The following is a 23,379-nucleotide window of genomic DNA, read 5'->3' on the forward strand; positions in this document are numbered from 1 at the left end:
CCATTTCCAAGTTTAAATTGCTGTCAATCAAAGTTAACGACGCTCCACTTCATGAGACTCGCGGCAGGTGAGTACGTTTGTTTGTGAAAATGCTCAAAACACACGGAATAAGAACTGAAATATCATAGACTCGAGAGCAGAGATCTTCGCAGAGGCAAATGTGGGATGATTTCACCGTTTTTGAAAACGAGAACTGAAGCAAAACGCTACCAGAGATCGTCTATCGTGCTTTGTTTGCTTGTTTGCTAAGGTGGTTCACCTCGAGTTAAGTGCCGAGCCTGAGCGAGTTTAGATGAATTTGTATCTTATAATGAATATTGTGTTTTATGCTGAAGTCTGTCAGTCACAAATGACAAGTTGGGTTTTTTTTTTTCATTGAAATATCACATATTATAGTTACAGAATACCTTGAATATACTTAATCCGTGGTGTTTTCACCATCTTGTTTAGCAGTGACAATGCAAACTCATTGTTTAGGGATTTTCCTCATCAAACAGTTTGAAACTGTTTTTGTACAGTTTGATTTAACTTACGACTGCGACACAAGTGACATGGCATATGTCGTTGTGATATTAAGGAACACAATGTTTTTGTCTCGCAAGAAGACCGTGGGATTTACATTTGACAGTTTAAACAGTGGGGACTAAATTCATGACTGTGACAGCCCAAAGCAGAACAAAAACAAACAAACAAGGAAGGAAGCAGCCATTTGTTTCACGGCATAGACCATATTTGATCTTTAATTTTGACAGGGGTGGGAAAAAGACATTGCATTTGAAGCCATTTCATGGAAAAAAATTATTTACACAGAGGAGGACTTAGTCCTCACAAACATCAACAGCACATTAGTAAAAAAAAACAAACAGAAAGGAGAGTTAAGGAGAGTTTGATGTACATCTGAACCTTTTTAAAAACACGGTGCTCCGTTATCCAAACTATCAAGATAAATATATTTATAATATTTATATTATATTTACAGAATACCTTAAATATACAGAGTCCATCATGTATTCTATAAACAAATATAAATGACGTAGGCACACTCAAACAATCATGGGAGTGGTTTCCAGCTGTGGCTTTACTCCAGGACTTACACACTGCCCATAGACACGGTCCCAAAATGACCTGACCCTCTGACCTGCTCCTTTGCAGATCCTTATTAAAGTACAAACGGTGGAACGTCTGACACCCAACGTTTCCCTCCTGCCAATGCTTCAAAGAGTGAGTGTGTGTGTGTGTGTGTGTGGGGGGTGGGGTGGGGAAATCTGAGGGGAGCAGGAGACGGAGATGAGTTTGGGACACAGCCAACACACAGGGACAATGTTTAATCCCAAACCTTTTTGAAAGGGGTAGTTCAGGCTTTGTAAGTGTCGTTATATGAGGTACTCGCACAAGAACCTGCTTGGGACACGGAGGCTTGCTCACAGGGACACAACGAAAAACACATTTCAGTCCCTTAGCTGAAGGTTCACCTCGTGTAACCTCCGCCTGCTCAGGTCTACGTTATATTACACTTGCCCCTTTGTCTCACCATTGGGCATCAGTGAACATCAAGATATTGTAGACTTGAGCAGGTGTAGATTTTTTTATAGACGTTTTGTTAAATGGCTAACATCCATTCTCCTTGTGTTACCCCTGGCAGCTATGTTTGGAGACCATTCGTTTTGTTGGTCTGCACCTGAAATTTGATTACACCTGAAACAGTTACTCGATTAATCTATTATTAATCACTTCATTACTAAATGAATCGTCTGTTCGTACTCTTTTGATTTTGTGTTCGATTTGAGTGTTTTTTCCATTATCGAAACAAGTTTCTAGTGAATATTATCTGCTTTCTTTGCTCCATATAATGAAGACATCATTAAAACTTAATCATTTTGGTTTGTGGGCAAAACAAGACATTTGCAAACGTCATCGTGTTCACCAGGTTTGAGAAACGACAATCTGCATTTTCTGGACCAAACAATTACTCGATTAATCGAGATTATGATCGACTATGTAAATACTCGTGAGTTTCAGTCCTAAATTTGATACTTTGTTTATTTTTCAGCTGGTTGGGTTCACGTTCACATGGGGAAATCTAACAACGCACCATAAATTGTCAGGTGATCAAAAATACTGCTCAGGTCAGATACTGTATGTAGACTCTAGGTTGTGCCGTGCTGCTCTGGTGATGCGCAGCACCACCTGAAGGCGTGTGGTGGAGCGGCTATAGCCTAAGTGTTCTCATCCATATTCCCCAGTGAGGAGTGGAGAGAACCACTATAAAGTCAGAACAGAGGCAGAGGATATATGCCGTTAAACGGCGTCTATCGTCCAGGTCTGTGAGGTGCCAATTCTTCTCCCTTCTTAGGTAAACTTATGCATTTAGTTCTAGCTAGCATTCTAAGCCTGGAGTGCCTGCTGCTGTTTCCTGCCCTGTAGACAGGAGGGTCCTGAGCCGCAGATGTTACCCTCATCCTCATCCTACTGCCCACGGGTAAGAATCAGCGGGCAATAGGATGGTTCTCCCCTCTTCCTAACGGGTTAGGGTTTTGGATGAGAACACTGAGGCTGTAGCCATTAATACTACGAGACAACCTCTTTCAAGCAGACCAGAGTTCAATTGCTTGGTCCACATCAGAGGTCTTGGACCACATTTGCACCGATCCAAATGAACCATACTAAGGGTATGGTAGCCTGTGTCAGTTCCTCACACAACTCCACTTGAAAAAACCTGAACTATCTGTTTTAAAGTAGACAATCCTACAAGGTTCAGAGACAACAAAGGGAGAGCAGCTACGATATCTACAATACAGGTGAAATATCCATTGATGATACAGCCAACTAAACGCACGCAGAGGGGTGGAACAGGGAGGGGCCAGCCGGTATAGCCAGAGAGAACGAACTGTTACAGTCAGTTTACAAGTCTGACTCGGGTGTATCCGGCATGTCGGTCATCAAGTAACCAATACCATAACGGCCGTTGGGTGCGGTGTCTGCATCGGGTCCACCGCCGATCTGCTTGCGGTAGATACTGTTGCCAGGCATTGGTGAAGGTGCCTCACTGGGGGACTTGCCGTGGATCAGGCTAGCATCGTCATCCTCACCCGGACGGGCGCTCTCCTTGATGATATGGCCCTTCTTGTAGGAAACCGTGGAGAAGCCGCTGGTGTTCTCGTCAATGACGTTGAAGTAGCGCAGGCAGAAGACGACCGGCACAGGCATGATGGCCATCACCACCAGGGAGATGCAGACAACGATGCCCCACAGAGGGAAGTTCACCTTCTGCTCTTGGGCCTGGAGGACGGACACAAGGGAACACTGAGTTAGGCAGACGTAAATAGTTTGAGGTCATTTTGGAATTACACCAGCAGCAGTTCGCCTTTCACCAGAGTTGTCATTGTTATGTGTGGAAAATGGAAACGGAACTAAAAAAAATAAATAAATAAAAGACGGCGGACACTGTTTACATTCTGGGAATGTGGTCCCGTCCCCCTACGAGTGGGTCTAAAAAGTGCAGAATTAGCGTTTCACTTTCAAGGCTCGGACCGAGTGTCACTGGTGGGCACGTAACAAAAAAGAATGAAGATATTTCTTGACAATTTTTGAAAAATACTACCCCTATTCTAGTAATAGAACGCTAAATGCAAATCGGTGAAGTATTCCTTTGAGCATATGTCCCAGCACTTAATCTCACTGTGAGACTGATGTCAATAGAAACTGCCGTTTGTAAACTTGTGGATATTGAGACACATCTGACCTTTGCTCCACTTGGTTAAGGTTCAAAATGGCTCTGTGATCAAACAGGTGTTTGAATGTAGTAGACTACACATCCTGTTGATTGTCCGAGGGTTAAAAGATGCCTGAACATCAGTGAAACTCCCCACGCCACTTTTAGCAACGGGCCCATTAACTTAGTTTGAACTTCTAATTTGCTTTTTAGATCTTCCGGAAAGAGACCCCCCCACCCATCCCCGATCCTTAGTTCTGGGGGGGGGACATTGACTCACCTCCTTCTCTATCCAAGCACTGTAGCTGGGTGGCGTCAGGGTCAGCTGGATCAAGCTGGAGCACAGCAGGACCAGCAGCAGGATGGGTGTGATGTACTTCCACATGTAGTAGTAGAAACGGTAGGGTGTAAAGCCCAACATGTCCTTTAGGTCTTCAAAGAATCTGCGAGCAGCAGCGGCAGGAGGGGAGATCAGATTAGAGCTGCAACTAACGATTGTTTTCATAATTGATTCATCTGCCAATTATTTTTTCTTGATTAATCGTTTGGCCCATAAATGATCAGAAAAGCTTAAAAAATGTTGATCGGTGTTCGTCAATTCTGGAAATGATGATGTTCTCAAATGTCTTGTTTTGTCCACAAACCAAAATCATTAACTTTTAATGATTTCTTTGTTATCCAGAGCAAATAAATGAAGAAAATACTCACATTTAAGAAGCTTAAACAATCGGAAATCTTGTTTTACTCATGAAAAAAGATTAATCGATTAGCATAATAGTTGTCGATTAATTTAGTAATCGATAAATCGTTTCAGCTCTAGATCAGATGGTCACATGGTGGTCTCTTATTCTCTAGAAACATCATGACCCCCCATTGTGTTGTATTGCCTTAATGGCTTCACTGATTCATTTCATTAACGCACCAAAACGGCATTTTGTATTAACCCTTACAAAGGACATCCTGCTTTTCATTTTTGCACATGCTATCACAGTGCTACACGTGTGTCTCAGGTACATGTCACACTCATGAAGAACAGACCGTTTTCCTATAAGTGAAACTGAACTATCGTTATCTGTAATGCCTCCCGAACACAGCACTTTCTCTTCCCTATTGAAAGTAAAAGTGCTCTAATGTTTCAGTTCCTTGAGTTCATTGATTTTTTCCAGTAAGAAAGTACTTGGTTACAGTATGCAGCTCCACCCAAAGATGTCAAAAATCATACCGGCTATTAGGATTACAGTTAAAAGTTACAGATAAAGTTTCAACAGATGATGATGATGATACTCACTTGTCAATCCCATAAAACCAAGCAATTGCCACATTCTCTAGAATGACCACTATGAGCAGAGGCAAAGTGGCCGAGTAGTCGTCGAACATGGTTACGAAGTAGTTCCCTGAGCGCTGAACAAACAGCAGACCGATGGAGAAAGTCAACACACAGCACCCCACTGCAGGAGAGAGACAGGTTAATGTAGTTTCTTCAGGGGTAAATTGACAGACACTGCATTTTACAGCACAAGCCACTTCTCACATTCAACGTCGGATAAGAAAGGGACTGTGTTGAAAGTATTGAAGCTTGGGTCTGCAAGTGGGGAATCAACACATCTCACTTCCTCCTGTTTGGCCCTCTTGTCAAAGCTCCTTGCTCCAAAAATCAAGGAGGCGCCATCTTTGTTACTTAACAGCTTTAAAACTATTACTAGACATCCCCAACATCTTTTTTTAACCACTTGTTTTCCGGCTGTTCAATCTTACATGAGCTCTCTGTTGCAATATTTCCAAACCCTCACCACCTCCATATATCCCACTGTTTCGACACGAGTGACGCACAGGTTCACTATCAATTAAATCAACTTAAGCGGGCAGCATACAGCTTTTATTGTCCGTCATCCTTTACCTGTAAGAAACTCCTTGCGGACTTTGAAGGTGTCTATCAGCGGAGTGAGTATGCCCTCCATGGTGCCGAACATGCTGCCAAGGCCAAGGTTAACCAGCATGAGGAAGAACATGACGGACCAGAAAGGCGAGGCTGGGAAGTGGGTCATGGCCTCTGTGAAGGCAATGAAGGCCAAACCTGTGCCTTGGACTGACTGGTGGGTTAAAGAAGAATAGATTTAACACCAACTGTGCCTCCATTTTAAGGCAGACTCTTTACTAGACCTTTTATCCGTTTTGTTTTTTTCTTTTAAATCTAAGGATTAATAATTTATCATTTAGCTTTAACTTTGATTGTGAAACATAGTAAAATAAACATAATGAACTAAACCTCTCAAATCCCAATTTAATCGAACTAAAGCCGTAGTCAGACTAAGACGGACAATCGGACAACTTGCCGAGTATACATCGATTTATTGACCGTGTACGTCTAACTTCACCTGCGTAGCTGGCACTGTACCTCTCCATAAGCTAGTGTGTGTTAAATTGGTTTGCTGTTGACCTTTACGTCACAGAAAAACAAACCGAACTTTGAATTTTAGTCGGACTTGCGTGTTTATAAGACATTAAGAAAATCTAATTATTGTCTTAGTCTGACTAAAAAACTTTTAACGTGCACATAAATGCACTGAAAAAACACAATGTCCTTTTCACACCTTAACGCTTTCAGGGATTTAACTAATGAGCTGTGAAATTGAATATGGACATTTAATTCCACATTATCGTGAGATGATTTATTACATGAAGCATTTTACGTTTATAATGTGACAAATTGTAGTTTCTTTGTATTACATGATCAGGTATGTCATAAAATAACGTGAAAACTTCTTTTGATATACTGATACTGATTTTATTTTGAAAACTATGCTCTTGCGACATGCTAATTAGCACTTGTTTTCTGCTCATACCTTATTAAGCTCGACCTCAATGCTGCAGTTATCCAGTCCCAGGTTGTGGTACCCGACCTCATTGATGATGTTGATCATGTGATGGTAGTCCTCAGCAGTAACGTTATTAACCTGAGTCAGGTTGATGTGGTGGGGGATCAGGCTGTTTTCCAAGGTGCCATTAGCCAACAAAGCCACAATCTTAAGGGTATTCCTAAAAGAAATAATCCACAAAACATCATTTATTGTGAGGTGTGTCGATGGGAGACTATGGTGTAAATACATAATCGTGAGACTGGGATCATACTCACTTTTGGACACAATCGCCGATCATGATGTTGGCTTTGAAGCCCAGCACAGCAAATACCACCAAAGTGGCCAGCACTGAGGTGAAGAAGTTAATAAAAGACACCAAGACGGCGTCAAAGTGGCAGTTGTTGTCCCGCTTGTTGTAGCTGGAGAACGCAATGACGCCGCCAAAGCCGAGACCCAGAGCGAAGAAGACCTGTGTGGCTGCTTCTCGCCACACCTTAGGTTCCAGCATGATCTCCAACTGAAAGACGATTTAATGACAGTGTTCTTGAGCGATTGATATTTTTCAAAAAATTTTCTTTAACTTTCTACTGTCTAGTTTTCATTATTTAAAACAGTTATTGTGCTGTCTCACTTGAATGTGCCGTAATGCACTCATGTTCGAAGCAATTTTAATCGCATCCTTAAAACACAACTGATTCAACTGATTAAAAATGAGCTCAAATTTGTATCACAATATTCCATTATGACATAGCATTAACAACAGTTGTGACCATATTTTGCTTTGATACAGAACAATACATAGTTCACAATAAGAATCATCTTTATTATGCAAAATGCATCTATAACATTCCAAAACAAACATTTAATTCTTGTGGCCCGCAGGCCACAAGTTTGAGACCTCCAATTAGGCCTGAACAATTCATCGATATTTTATCGAAATCGTAATATGGCCTACTGCAATTTTCAAAATATCATTTTGTCTGGATCTATACTCATCTTATTCTACAGACTGAAAAGAACATCTTTGTTTCTCACACATCTGCACAAATATCACACAGTTTTCAAATTAAAATGATAATAATGGTGTAAAAATGACTTCCCTCTGATATTGCGAATCATAATGCCTGTCAAAATAATCGCAATTATACATTTATTGAAAATCCTTCAGCCCTACCTCCAATAGCTTTTAACTAAAATGTATTAATGATGTATATGTTCTATGTTAAAACAGAACTGATAGTCAAGGCAAACTTTTACTATTTGCCAGAAACACAAGTCTGTCAGCCTAATCAGTCAGGCTCTCTATTTACTGTACTTGCACATCACCCGCAGGTGAGAGCACATACTCACAGCACACAGACATTAATGAGCCAGATACTAATAATAATATTTGATATTACTGTAAGTGCACACTGTGTTTCTCCACCAAAGCAGGGAGTTGCTTGCTATTTGACGAAGAAAGAGTCTTCCTTGTACTGTAGGCTTGCATCTCCAGTTTGCTGTTGCTGCTGCCTGTCCGAAGCCTGGGTAGGATTATGGTGAAAAGTATTTTGAGACTGAACTTTTGCATTCGCTCGCAATACTTTTTTGCGTTCCTTCACAATACTTTTCCCTCCCCGGTGCTACCCAAAGTTCCCCAGCTCTCCCTGTGCCTCACACTGCCCTGTCTGCCCGGGCATGGCACTCGCTCCCTGTGAGAACTCCCCAGAGCTCCACGGCCCCCGTTCCCCAGGCCAACACTCATCCTCCAGCCGGAGTTCCACGGCTCCAATAAATGCAAATAAAAGATAAAAGATGAGATTCGCTATTAGAGAAATTGTACATAAAATTGTTTGTCACAATAGATTGTTGTCTTTAAAAAGTGGACCCCCCCCCATAAAAAAGTTGAAGAAACACTGACACAGAATGAACATACAAACATTCATCTCTGTGCATCTGTTTTGCAGACCCTCAGTGGACAGTGCCTGCTGGTATCTGGAAAGATTCCACTTGGTACCTTTCCTGTTAAAACATTGTCCAAACAGTTGGAATCACACATGCAGCAGGACTTTTGATGTCCACTGAGGACAGGGACACAGCGTGTCCCTTGAATCTGTGTAATGTCAGCTGACGAGACGGAGCAGACACACTGAGAAGTGACAAGACACACTCCGCTGTGAGTTGAGCATCTTTGGCTGGCTGCTTGCAGAACGCCTCAGTGACTCCTATCGCCATGGTAACACAACTGATATTCTGTCGTGCCATTGGCTTGTTGCCTCCGAGGAGCCAGCTAATCACAGTTTAGATCTTAAAGATAATGGTTTTGCATTTCTCTGTCAGAAAAAAAACACTGATGTCACCTTCTGGCAAAATAAAGTTCTTCACTATTTTAAAAACAGTTCAGGAACTCGGGGATTGACGGTTGACTGTAGCAGCTGCTCCTTGTAAATTCAGAGACATGAAGTTCATTCATGAAACGTCAGTTACCTTGGGTGTGAACATGTGGCGGATTCCGTCAATGGAGCCCTTCAGGAGCAGAGCCCGAACCAAGAAGCAAATCAACACGACATACGGGAACAGGGAGCTGAAGTACATCACCTGCAAGCAAATGGATAATTGTATTAATAACCAAAACATTTATACATTACATTTAAGTTAGCTGTGTAATGTGCTACACACCTTTATTTTCATGGGACATACTTTTATACTATACTTTTATACTTATGCATGTTATTTGGGTGCTTGGAGCAAATGTTAGTATTCTGATTAAATTAATAATAATAAAAAAAAAATGTTTTAGCTACCACGAGCAACTTAATATTTCACCAGCACGGTAGACCAAAACATCCCCATTTCATGTAGACTGCTTGTGAACATTTTACCCTTCTCTTGATTTTCCCATGCTCTCTACCACAGTATTTAAGGTATAAAGTAGCTCTAATTAAGCCTATTCTCAAAGCACACTGCTATTCCTGGTGTTTCAGGCAAAAGACTCATATCTAACCTTCCCCTTCTCTTCCTTTGAATCCTTGAGAAAGCAGTCATCCACTGATCATGTGACTCCATACAAAACAATAATTTGGATTTTCTGCCCGGATTAAGACATTAGTGGTGAAATAACTGGTCTCTGTACTTGTACTGCTACCACTGGCTACATGAAAAGTTATATAATAGTTAGCAATGAATCTGTTTGTGTGTGTGTCGAAGTTTTTATTACATCAAGAGTTGGGCTTCTGTGTGACAGTAATCTGTATAATATCTTTGGTTTTGTCCTGCATATACTGTAAAAGGCTCATTGAAAAACAAACACATTTTTATTTTCAGGCGGTTATATACTTAACCAACCAATGCATTCCATTTCTAACGGTAAACTATGCTAAATATCAAGCACTGGACCTTTAATGGAGGAAGTATTGAACGGATTAAATGCTCATGAAAATATTTGTATACAGCTGCTAAACAGTCGCGTGTTTAAAGTCCTGGGCTGTGAGATGAACAAACAATCACTTGATAATATACATTTTTTTTTCTTTTGGAACTAAAACAGCAAAGATCCATTTTAAAGAATGTGCAATGGTGACGGTGTAGCTAGTTAGTGAGGCGGCTTCTCCCAAAACTCATTATTGTGCTAATTAGATGTTGGGCCTCTGGGTCTTTTCTAGTTGAACACTGAACATTTTGAACCCGGGGGGGGGGCCCCCTCATCTATAGACAAGAGGGTGGTTAAAGACTGAAAGCCATAATGAAGGCGTGACTCAGCCGGCACATTGCGACACATGGCTTTACAGGGTGTGGGTGCAGGTGAGGAGAGGTGGCATGGGTTTGAGTCATGTGCACAGTTCGAGCGATTCTGAAACCCTGTGTGTGTCGCCTACATGGTGGTCCGTAGGGGCGCCGCATAATGTCACCTCTTGAAGGCGAGGGTGAATTAAAGCAGAACTCGTACTGTAGTAGTTGAAAAAATGAAGTGCGCTTTGTGATGGTGTGAAGTTTCCCCCTCCCAGAAACCAGCAACTCTGCTGCGTTTGTGATCCTCTGTGTGAGAGGTGCAGCGCGCCCCACGGCTTTGTTCTGTGGCTAAGGACAGTGTTTGAAACCTGAATATATTCTAGCACTGGAGAAAATCATACTGGGGACTTTCCACCAGCGGAGGAGGTGGCACAGACACAAAAAAAACAGTCTTTTATTTGTGAAAAGCTAATGAAATAATTTTTGATGAGATGTAATCACGATTTACTTAAAAAAAAATTAAATAAATAAATTTGAATACATTCCGTCACTTAGTCTTTTTTACTTGTAATACATCCCAGTCGAACCAAACTGGCTGCAATTCTCTATGTAAAAATGTCGTTTAAAAATCGTTTATTATGAAACTATGCATCATTCATCAACCAATTTAATTTTAAAATATTACAGATTTTTGGATGCGTTTAAAGAAACCATACTTTACCAAATCTCTGCCAAGCCCCCCACCCAACACCACAAGGCAGCGATCCCTCCCTCCCTCTTTTTGACACATGCTCAACAATCGGACAAAGCCAAAAGAGCGCGTGTAACCATGGCAACCAAAGCAGCCTGATCCCTTTCATGCCTGCCCACATGCACAAATGGGAGAGCAATGCAGATCGCAGTAGGGATGTTCCTTGGAAAGGTCTTTTGTGTGAACATGGGTGGAGAGGACATTCTTATGCTTTTATGCCACACAGTGCCGATTAAACTTCAAAGACGCTTCAAGTTGGCCCCTTCAGGGGGAAAGATCAGACTTATTTTTACTATGGCCACCTCAAAAGGCCAAACAAACTCAGCAGCAGGTCAATAGAGGATGAGCGTCGGCACACACTGACAATTAACCATTAGTACGGGTGGTTTGTGTTTGTGCTTTAGCCGTTTATTTTATTTCACACGGCAGTGGAATGACCAACACAGACATGATGGTGATAGAGACCGTGGTTATCAGCGACACGTCTGGCTAGGCTGGGGCGGGGAGACACCATGTAGCACAGCACGTCATTGTGGCAGGAACTGAGGTTAAGGCTCCGTTACTGTTGAGGGCATGTTTTGTCTGTCATTGTTGAGGCGAGTGAAGCGCTCAGTGAACCCAAGTATGCAGTCGACATCTGTTGGAAGAAAACTTGAACTGAGGACGACGCTCACACAGCAGCTGAGGAAACTAACCTTACAGTCGAATCGTGGGGGTTCTATACTGCAGCCTGTTTTCTACAAGGACAAATATTTTAACCCTAAAACTGCAGTTGGCAGGCATGCTGGACATGAGGGTAATTATTAAAGCACATAGTATTTAAATGCATTTTGGGATCGCCGTTCTATGAGCAGAGAGTTTCAAATGAAGAGCACATGCATTTGCCTGTGCTCTCAGGACAGAGGGCCCTTAACCCAAAATGTCACCATTTTATCCTCGTGAAAATAAAACCGCACAGTTTGATACATGTGTGGAGAAAATAGAAAGCAACATCGGAGTTTATTTTGGCGTGAACAAAGAGCAGTTTGACCCACTTGTTTGGCCCAAGTATGAAAAGATGCTCTGAAAGGCACAAAATGGAGATCTTTTCATCTTGTAACACACAACCAGAAAAATGGACGCGTCACAACAGCTATGGACATTTGGACATTTGGACTGAGCCACATCATACCAATTGTTGAAACATACAACATGGTGACTTCATCAAATATGAAGATTTATTTCTTTATCGTAGTCACCGACACCATTTAACCAAGGGCAGTTGCCCACAGATCCAAAAGAGACTTGATCATACTGTACAATTTTAAAAAGTGTAAAACCAAAAATAGCGAGCTATAGTAGGCTACAATCGTAGCAAGACTTGTTTCACTGGGTTCAAACTCATGCAGGAACTCCTGAAAAGTTATCAGAGTGGATTATTTTTTTACCCCAAGCCCACTTCTAACATGAGAAGTAGGGATAATATCAAAATCAAATAACTTCTGCATCAAAGCATACTCTGGGAATCTTTAAAAGCATGGCCATTTTCCCAATTAGTGCAGGCTTGACTGTGACCTTGGCTAAGTCCTGTCATATGTTAAGAGAAAATGTGGAATGATAATGATCACCTGTAAAAAAAAATGAGAGGAAGAGTAGGGTGAGATTATTGGCAAATGTCAACCTTTAGCCAGTGGGCTAATCCCTCTGGATGCGAGTCATGCTACGCTAAGAAATCCCACACAAGATCACATGAGCTCACAGGATCATATCTGAGACTGGGTCATTGGAAATATTTGCCAAGTTACATTACTGTAGTCACTCGTCAGTGCCTTAAAACCAGGAACTTAATCAGCTTAATCAGTAGGCTTCCTCTTTAATGTGAGCTGATTGTAAGGCTTGGCGAGAAATGCTCTTTTGTTTTGTTTTTCTCTTTCTGAGAAAGCCAGTTACATTTGAGTCCTCATCAAGGCCACACAGTGGGCAGCATAGCGCACAACGTGTCAACAACACATTTACTGTGTAAACCTGAAGCAGTGCAAGAGCGACGCAGGCTGCAGAACTGACTGAGGCAACCGGCGATGTAGAGCAGACAGAATTCCCGTTTGTTTATCCTTACCTTCCCAGAAGACTGGATTCCCTTGATCATGGTGAGGCAAACCATGGACCAGGCAGCCAGCAGGCACAGAGTCATTTTCCAGTTGAGTCCTCCACTATCAGAGATGCTGTCGGAGATATCCAAGGCCTTGCGGTACCAATAGTAGGTGGTGGCCGAGCTCTTGGCACACTCCAGCACCACGTCTATGGAATAAAAACCGCAAGAGTTAGCACTATAGTGGGTTCAAGGCTAAGCCCAAGAAGTGCCAACATGTGCAATTGTGTCTTACATGGACTGGTCTTGTTCTTGATAAGTGGACACTCGTGCCATGGCAGAGGTTGCTGGAAGGACTGGGATAAGTAGAAGAGACTCCAGCTGATGATGACATTGTAGTAGAGAGCCACAAAGAAGCACACCTACAGGCAAAATAATCATGTTAGCACACAAACAGATCCACAAAACTAACAAAATAAACTGTACGTATGGCTGGCGGTGGAGATTTTCGCCATTTAACAAAAGCTTTAAACTCTTTTTTTTCATGGACATTGTTACGGGAGTAGCTTCTGCAGCAGAGAGCACAACAAATTGCAATGAGTAGTCCTGATCCATTAGTGCTGAATAATGATAGGTTTTCATTGTAGTGAGTCCCCGGGCCCACAGGTGCTGACTTGGGGAATTCAATGGGTCCCCGATAAAATGATGGCACTTCTGTCAGTCTGTCTGTCAGTTCTAGCAAGAACAAACGAGTGATTGCTTTGTCCACACGGACAAACACAACAAGGAGGACCAGTATTAATTCAAAATTTCACCAAATAAACATTCAAGTGAAACTTCACCAACCTTATTTGAAACAGAATTTCCAATCTATGTTATAATATAACTTTATTAATATTAAGATATTCCACGTCTGTATAATTCGCTGTAGCAGAGACGGGTAAAGATGAGGACGTCATTAAAAGTCGACCAAAATAAAAGGGTCCGTTTCTGAATAGAAATATGGATTTCTATGGATTTAAAGAGTGCGTCATTAAGCGAGCCTTTTGTTTGGTGGCTAAAATCAGTTTTTCCTTGTTTTTAGCACAGCGCCGTCAGTGCATCATAGAATCCCAAACCCAAATATATCCCCGATGTAATAAAGCAAATGCAGACCACAGTGTCGGACTCACCACGCAGCTGGCGAAACCGATGCCCCCCAGCCGAGGGCTGATGTAGTTCCACACCCCAATGCTGCCCCTGCGGATCCGTTGTCCCACAGCGAGCTCCAGGAAGAACAGTGGAATGCCAATCAATATCAGCAGGATGAGATAGGGCACCAGGTACGCCCCTGCCATTGCAAACCATACAGAGACAGCAGCACGTTAGACACAGAGAGGTGAAAGGATGTCATCATCATCCTGTTCACTTCCTGGAAGCTGTCTACCAGCAGCACATGGCCACAATGATTTGCATCCAAGTCTGAAATTACCTCAATGACTGTAACGGTACAGTTTCCCCATAGTTCAGTATGCGTAGCAAAAAGCAATATTGCATTGTAAAAATAAGTTAAAGCACAGATATAATCAAACCACACACTCTCTCTCTCTCTCTATATATATATATATATATATGTATATGTATATATATGTATATATATATATATGTATGTGTATATATACATGTGTATATGTATATATACACATATATATATATATATACATATGTATGTATATATATATATATAGATAGATAGATAGATAGATATCTCTCTCTCTCTCTCTCTCTATATATATATATATATATATATATATATATATATATATATATATATATATATATGTGTATGTATATATATATATATACACACATACATTTTAGTACTATCCAATCACCACTCACAAAAACTGCTTAACACTACTACTACAAATGGCTAGAGTACTCATGTGCAGTACGACTGCTGAGCACATGATGTCTGTTTCAAAGATGTCTGTTTTGTTTTTTTTTTACTTATTAGAATAATGACATTTTAATATTACTTTTGCATGTGGGAAGGAATGGGAATCGTCTTTGAAGCAGTGAAGCAGGTTTTTCCACCGTGTGCACTGCGTGAGTTAAGGTTTTCAGGTTTCTCAGCCAATCCAATCCATCTTTATTTATAAAGCACTTTAAAAAAAACAACAGCTGAAACAAAGTGCTGTACAACAGAGATAAATAAGATAAATAAAATATAAGAAATGACATCATAGGCCGAGACAACAAGCCACACAAAATCTGTGTGGCCACTGCTGGAAAAACCTTTTGCGACGCGAAACTAAACCAGCCAGCGTCTCTGTTCACTGTATGTGAGTCAGCGTACTGTAGTGTGAGCCGTGAGTCACTGATGACAACATCAAAACTTCCACCATGGGTGTATTGTTTTTGAAAGATAAGTTTAAACCGTGTTTCAACTGAGTTTATTGTTCATTCAGATTCTTTCCTGAATCCTGCTGTCCCTCCCAGGTTAAGCTGGGCTGGGAGTGGTCACAGACAGGAAGTTAATCTGTGTGTTTTCTTAAGTGTGTTTACGACATAATACCTGGTTCCTAATATGAAAACATCTAATCCTGGTTCACTTGCGACACAGGTTTTAAGAGCTTTTACCTCAGTCAGAATCGAATTCCATTGTCTTGTAAAACCTTTGACAGGTTCCTTTCAATATTCACACACTTTTCTGAACATTTGCCTCCGTTCTTATTTGGATGTACAAAAAGTGGTGTTGCTCCTTTGTCCCATTAATAATCCAGACAAATAGCCATAGTCTAATTTCATAATATGAGAGCTCATAACTTAGTGTTCTGCTATTTCCCTGCTCCAGGGCCGTCAGACAGTGCAGCCCTTTTAAATATCGCCACCAAAAATGTACATGTTCTCTACAATATTCTATAGATGCATAATAAATAAATATTTATTATGTTTAACACATTTATTTCCCATCAAAAACAGCTTCAAATCTTCAAACCGATTCATCGACTATCAAAATAGTTGTCGGTTAATTTAGTAATCGATTAATTAATCGATTAATCGTTTCAGCTCTTGTCAAGACAATAATTTGTCTAAAATGAGATTGGGACACACATTTTGGCACAAACAAATATTGCGTCTCCTGCCATTTGAAAATTGCAGTATGTGATTTTGATCAAATTTCCATTATAAATATATATTTTTGATGTCTTTTTCTCGAAAGGTTGGACTTTTTTTCACTTGAGCGGCCCCCAACTGACCAAACCAGACACTCAGTGGCCCCCAGTAACAGCCCCTTACACACACAATAAATGATAGTAACAATAAATCTTACACAAATTATCATTATTATTATTATTATTATTATTAATAATAATAATAATAATAATAATAATAATAATAATGATAATTTTATCATTATTATAAATAACTATTTATTAAGTATTATTTATTAATTAATTATTATTATTACTTGTTTATTAATTATTAATAATAATAATAATAATAATAATAATAATAATGATAAACAAATAAGAATTTATGAGCTGCTTGTAGTGCAGGATTCATTTCTTGTGGGGACTTCCATTAACCTTACCGGAATCACTACCTGTCACACTCAAAAACACTCTTTAACCCTGGTTTACTGTCAACCTAATCGTAGCCACAGAACTCGCTGAGACATTTCTTAGTTTAGTTTTAGTTTTAGTTTAAAACTAACTGAGACATTTCTTTGTGCCTTTACAGACACTGACTTTCATGTGCTGTCCTGCAGCCGTGGGTCTTTACAGTTTTTTATTCCGGATGACCATTAACCTATCTGAGAAGGTTTTATTTGATCAAGCTTTACAGCTGTAACCAACAATTATTTGTCTGGTCCTTAAAATGTCAAAAACTGTTCATTTGTCTTTCCCAAAGCTTGAACTATTGATGATTTTCAGGTGTCTTGTTTTGCCCACAAACCAAAATGTTTCAGTTTCAAATGATTCCTTTGTCAAATGGAACAATGAATGAAATAAATAAATGAAATTGTGATTTAAAAAAAAAAAAAAAAACTTTTTTGTGGTCTGAAAACAACAGTTTCACTAATTTCATTTTCATTAATTTATCATTTTGCCAGGTTTCAATTATTTTATCAATAATCAAAGCTATGCAACCCATGGGCTTTTTTGGCCCTTGTCTATATTTTCTGGGCTTCTTAGCCTTTAATGGATAAGGACAGAGAAGTGGGAATTGAACCCTGGACACTGCAATGGGCCTGGCTCTACCAACTAAGCTATCTGGCACCCTTTTCTTTCAGGTTGGTGAATATTACCCTTCAACACTGGAAGAAGTACCTATGATTATCATACTGCCCTCTCCTGCTGTGTATAGGTACTGAGTGAGGCCTGCTGACAGTAACTCACCCCCTCCGTTCTTCTGGCACAGGTAGGGGAACCTCCAGACGTTTCCCAGGCCTACAGAGAAGCCAACCTGGGCCAGGATGTACTGGAGTTTACTGTTCCAGGCTGGCCGCTCCTCCTCCTCTCCATCTGAACCACCTTCCTCCACGTCGCAGTCTTTCCCTTCCCCATTGAGGTTGTTGACGATCAGCGAGCTCTTCTTGAAGGAATCATCGCAGGCGTCCTCGTTGGAAAGCAGGTCTCTGGCAGACTCTGTGACATCGTCGTCAAGCTCTCTCTTGACGGCCTTGCTGTTTTTGGGCATTTGATAAAGCAATCAAGGGCAAGGGGTGGAAAGTCTTCTCAGTTGGCAGGCTGGAAAGGCAAGGCTAGTACCGTCGTCTGTAATACGTCTCCTTTTTAACCAAATGTCTGTGGCACAGAAAAGCAAACACTCTGTTAGTTATGCAAATATGTAAAAGTTAGTTTTGGTTCTTTTATATATGATTTTCATAAGGCACCTTCAAAGTATCAAATACACAATACTCTACTGGTGGATATACAGTATTGTAAAATTAAATTAAATAAATAGGTTTTTGCCACTAACACCTGCACTCCATTCCCTTAAAAACACCAGCAATTCACAAGAAAAAAGCAGATTTTAGCCTCTTAACAAAAGGCTTGACTAAAGAAGTTTGTTTTGCTTTGTAAAGTCTTCTTGCACCAAAGAAAATAAGAACTTTTTTTTCAATGAACTTTGGTGTGGAAGAGGAAGTGGTTCACAGACAGAGGAGGCTGTGTAATCATGAGCTAAAGCGGAAACTATATTCTTGTATCTTTAGATTTGATCAAGTGTGCCTCCATGTGTCAGGCTGGATCTCTGTAACTCTGTGTTAGGACCACGTCACTTCAAGAGAACGCAAACTCTCACTTTCTTAACCCCTTAGTGTTCTCACAACCTTCAAACCTCCCGTCTTCTTAGGAGCAGATGTAATTGCACAGAAGTCATAAAATGGACCATTTTTTATTTTGTTTCTGTTCATAAAAATGAGCCAAGAGAAGCTTGAACATTTTTTTTTTTTGCTCAGGTGTGTTTATGTATAAAAACAATATTATTTAGTCAGCTTCCCTTTAGATTGTGGTGAAAAAAAGCATACAAGACACATCTGTATAGCCTCTATACAGGAATGGGGAAAAAGCAGCCTAAATGCTCTGTGCTCTAAGGGTTAATAATTAAAATGTGGTGGTCACATTTTCTATTTTGCATAAATAAAATCCTAAATCTTCCCCTAGCTTGCAGTTATGGACACATGGACATCACATGGTTGTTGGGGAGAAATGAATCAATGAATGGGTGATGATTTTTAAGGTCAGTGTTCAGTGGGATAAAGGCAGAGAGAAAACATAGAGCTGGAAACATTAGCCTGGTTGTGGACATTGAGTGACTGAGGTGCGTTCACGGTATCTGCTCACAGCCTGCTGAATAATTGAAGGGAGGAGCTCATTTGCATACGAACCCAAACACTTGAAGTCTTAATACTGTATGAAAAGGCCGCCTGTGAGGTTTAACGGTGCGCAAAATGTGCGCCAAACTAACGGGAAAGAGGAAGAAGCGGCTTCTTCTTTATTTTTATTTTTTTATTTCTACAATTACTCCTAACTACGTGTTTGACTATTCCACATTAGCTGGACAGAGGCGGCTTTGATGCGCAACATCTTTGTCGTTCCAATTTCGACACCCCCTGAGGTCGTCCGGCACATTAATTCATAAAAAAAAAAAAGATTTAAAACACTAAGGGTGCGGCCATGTCGCAGATACACCTCACCCATCCATCATCGAGTCTTTCACCACAACCCAACTGTCCGGATTAAAATAGGTTTCCTTTGTAGCCCCAGTTTGTTTAAAAAAAAAAAAAAAGCCGCTGTTTCACAATCCAGTGAACGCAACACAACACAGAGCATGTGTGTGTGTGTGTGTGTAACCTTCACTGTTGCACGAGAATCACTGTATGGACACACTGGTGTTGGCAGTCGTATGGAAATGAGGTCTGTGCGCACAAAGACTACAGCGGCTTTTTCGCGGCGTGGTGCACATGACTCAGACATGATGATGATGATTCACAAAGAGGGCCGGTTTGTAAAAATGCGGAAAAAAAAACACACATGTACCATGTGTTCAGTGATTAAAAGGCATTATTTAATGGCCACTGTGCTCCGTTTAGCCCCAGCCTCCACGTCCATCCACGGGAGGTGTTTCATCATCCATCCTGCGCACTGTGGCACATCGGTCAGCCTCACGCGCACATACACACACACATACATGTGCCATGTGGCCCCGTTACTGTAAACGGGACCTATTTGAGGCAATTATTAATCCATGAACCTCCTCCATTTCGTCTTGTTTTTAACGAAATGACGTCCGTGTGTGGTGTTTTCTCATCATTCACCGACCAGTCGCATCACATCCAGCGCACTGGTACCACACACACACACACACACACACACACACACAGCATCCTCGTGGCGTGTACTCACCCGTGTGGGTTAGAAATGTTGAGCCTCAAGGAATGAAATTGTGGGCACACATGCACGGAGACATTATCACAGGTTTCAATGTAACGTTGCGTAGTAGTGTCAGTGTGTGGCGTTGTTTCCTCGTCTGTCTCTCCGGGGCAGCGGTTTCGGCTACATATGAGGCTGGGAGGGATGCACCCTCCCGGAGGTGGGGGTGGGGGGGGCGGGCCGGGCATCGCGTACCACGCGCTTACATGCGAGCGCACTCTCGTCGTGTATTTATTCGATTACTCCGCCGACAAAAGTCTACACACACCCCGCTGTGAGATAAGAAACACGTTACGTGTGGCACATTTATTTATTTTGCGTGTGAAAACGAACGCCTGTCTCCTCCATCACCACCCTTTGTTCTCGTCGACTTGGTACACTCCACTACCAGAAGGAAAGGGGCTGGCTCATGGATGCAATGTGCCTCTGTTTATAAACGCTCATTTGACCACTCGATATGTATCAACATCGATATCAAGGCGATTTTTTATATTTAAAATTAGTTTTATTACTATTTTCCTGACGATATACATACATTTTATGATTTAATGTAAACTAAGGAGCAAGATGTTGGTCAAGGTCGACACGGTGCGTCTCATCCACCACCTCCGCGCGTCACCTTTTATGTCTGAGAAATAAATACACACGAGCTCAGGTGAGACACAAAGGATTCTGTTGAATTCACGTGGCAGCTTCAAAAATGGCAAATAACGTCTCATCGCATACCATCATCCCTCCACAGCCCGATACAGAACATGACCAATGAAGTAGTTCAGTGTACAGACTATGTGGTTTTTTTTTATTTTTAATTAAGATGTCAAATTATAGGTATTTACTTGCATTCCTGAACAGAAAAATTTGGTTGAATGTTATGCTTGATTAATTTCCAACTTTAAATTTGGGTGGGGAATACAGTTTGCCAAATAAATAATAGCATTTTTAGTTTAAAACAATATATTGAAAGATTTCTAAAACATTTATGTTTTACCTTTTTATGACAGGTGGTCTAATAAATTTCCACACGCACACAAAAGGCTTTACTGAGAAACACAGAGAGACATTCTGCATTCATTTTGTATATTGCTTTGAATGTAACAAAGATTTGTTTGTATTTTAAAGTTCCAGCAGCCTCTTATGCTTCCATATGAACGTTCTAATGTCACATGAAGTTAGTAACCGTTCGTTACGCTCGCGTTTAGGGCAGCAATCTCAAAGCACCATGTTCCAGCAGCGTGACTGGTGAAACCTTGTCAGAGCATGTATTTTATATCTTAGACTGGTAGCCACAGACAAAGAACTACATCCTTTCTGGTATGTTAAGGCCACTAAGCGACCATCTCTACCTCTCTCCTCCCTACCCACCTTCCTCCCTCTTCCCTCATTACTTAATGTTCTGTATTTTTAGACACAAGAGGCACTTGCTCTTGTAAGAACAAACTTTACAGTAACTCTTCTTCATCCTAGAAGATCATTCTTCCCGAGATCATTGTTGTCGCAAACACCTGACATGCATGGGGGGTTTGCGTGGAAATGTATCCACGGTGACGCCCGTGTGCACTTGAACACTGTAAACTGCAAACTAGCTTCGCCAAACCCTGATTTGCTGTCTATCGCAGACTTTGTGTCAGTGGCCGCAGCATTGTTTTCGGCTACCAAACGTCTTCTTAGAAAAGATGTAAACATATGAAATTCATTTAGGAAATCTAGTGGAGTAAGACAGTCATTGTAAAAAGTAAAAATGCTTCCCCCAAAATACTAATGGATAATATTTGTTACATCACATCACTGATAAGAACATGTTGTATTCATCAAGGTGGCACTGTTTATGAAGCTGAAATCATAGAGGCTTTTTTTTCTTTTCTTTTTTTATCAACCTTGGTTCTGGCTGGAACTTTGTGTATATGAGCTGCCGCCCATCTTAGCTTGAAAAAGAGATTAGTAGGCTTCTCCTGATTAGATTAAGGTGAAACAAATCTTCATTTGCTTCATTAAGACTCAATCTGTATTCCTGGAAAAATTCTTACATGGTTGCCAGAAAGTTGTGCATTTGCCCAGACAATGGGAGTTTTGAAACTGTAGTTGTTGATACAATAGGGTGACTTACTGCTCTGATTTCTTCCTTTCTTTTTTGTCCCATTGGAAATATGTCCTTGGGTTTTGTTTGTCATCCTCATTCCCTGGAATACTGGCTGCTCGCTGCAGTTTTCTCTCTTTGCAGAAGCTCACTTATTGATTGGTGTTAATAGCCTCTGTCTCATCAGCAGGACGGCACATACAGTAAATCTTGAGAGCAGCAAGAAGCCGGGGGTTATGTGAAGAGCCTTTAGGGGCCCAACATACAAACAAACATAAGCTAAACATTTAAATAGTGTGGATGTAATAACTGTAGCAACATTTGAAATAACTGACGACAGCACAAAAAGATTAGGAGCAATTCATTTCCGACATAATATATTTAACATCTAGGAGGTTTCTGCTGCTTCTTTCAGCCTTATACCCTTTAGGCGTCGCCACACTTTCCCAGTGTCCTCCTTCTCTGTGGTCTTCTTCTTTTCCTCCTGCGTGGCAGCTCCATCTTCAACGTCCTCAGTCCAGTAACATTTAGGGAGGTTTGTTGGCTTCAAAATAAAAATCTTCTTTGGTTTTTGTAGCCTTAGAATAAGACATTTACATGTGCGTTAGGTGAGGACCTTTCTTTGTGGAAGCAAAGTTTCCAAAGCAGCCATCACAGATAAACCAGAGTGTGAGTTTATACAGTTTCTGGCGAAAGCTTATGATGCAAACGAAGAAGTATGACATGCAAAGCTCCCCGATGTGCTTGGAAAAGGGAGGGTTGAGTGGAGGAGTCCTCCATGTGTTACAGTTAGCAAATCTCACCGTTGGGGTCAATGTTAAAAAAGTGGCAACTGCTCTCTCCATTTATTTATTTCACTGTGATGTCGTGTGTTGTGGCAGTGAGTGGGACAAGTCCACATTCTTGCATCATTGATAAGAGCTACAACAGACACCCTTGAACTATCACTGAGCTTTCTGATGTGTGTCTTATTCAGTGATGTCACTGTTTGCATGGAAAACAAAGATAGGTACAACTTCATTCAGGACCAGCTGTTACGTGCACCATGTGTGGGGGGCCAGATCACTGTGACTCAAGGACAAAGATGAGGATAATAAGACACATATCGCCCAAGAGAACACTTGATGGATGAGGCAGCAGATAAGACCTTGTACTTCATGTCACAGCAGGTAATAGCGGAAATAATAATAAAATGTAAATAAAAGCACATCTGAAGTGGCACTAAGGCGTGTATTTATGACCAGGTCGAACATTTCTCCCTAATATTGCCTTTTTGAAAAAAATG

General features: G+C 41.0%; 1 protein-coding gene and 1 long non-coding RNA gene across 2 annotated transcripts; one reads left to right on the plus strand and one right to left on the minus strand.

Annotated features, from left to right (window-relative positions):
• Positions 1–21: 21 nt before the first annotated feature.
• LOC122775458 lies at positions 22–17,570 on the plus strand. The gene is made up of 3 exons (XR_006361108.1): positions 22–67; positions 17,279–17,376; positions 17,505–17,570. It is a non-coding gene; the product is annotated as an uncharacterized LOC122775458 (long non-coding RNA).
• On the minus strand, positions 709–20,131 carry slc6a15 (solute carrier family 6 member 15). Its single transcript, XM_044035329.1, has 12 exons — positions 19,994–20,131; positions 17,483–17,890; positions 14,270–14,427; positions 13,393–13,519; positions 13,125–13,306; positions 9,037–9,147; positions 6,846–7,087; positions 6,556–6,748; positions 5,610–5,802; positions 5,001–5,160; positions 3,993–4,155; positions 709–3,279 (listed from the first exon to the last, which is right to left on the minus strand). The coding sequence occupies exons 2-12, from the start codon at positions 17,781–17,783 to the stop codon at positions 2,902–2,904; spliced, it is 2,208 nt and encodes a 735-aa protein (XP_043891264.1). The 5' UTR covers positions 17,784–17,890; positions 19,994–20,131; the 3' UTR covers positions 709–2,901.
• Between the last annotated feature and the right edge of the window lie 3,248 nt (positions 20,132–23,379).

This window comes from Solea senegalensis, linkage group LG10 (genome assembly GCF_019176455.1).
Source record: "Solea senegalensis isolate Sse05_10M linkage group LG10, IFAPA_SoseM_1, whole genome shotgun sequence".
Lineage (NCBI taxonomy): Eukaryota > Metazoa > Chordata > Actinopteri > Pleuronectiformes > Soleidae > Solea > Solea senegalensis.

Bases quoted from the DNA above. Each gene is read 5' to 3' on its own strand.
- slc6a15 (XM_044035329.1), bottom strand. From the start codon at position 17,783: ATGCCCAAAAACAGCAAGGCCGTCAAGAGAGAGCTTGACGACGATGTC. The intron at 6,749-6,845 runs GTGAGTATGATC...TATTTCTTTTAG, and splicing joins ATCGGCGATTGTGTCCAAAA to GAATACCCTTAAGATTGTGG. The intron at 3,280-3,992 runs GTGAGTCAATGT...TCCGTCCTCCAG, and splicing joins GTGCTTGGATAGAGAAGGAG to GCCCAAGAGCAGAAGGTGAA.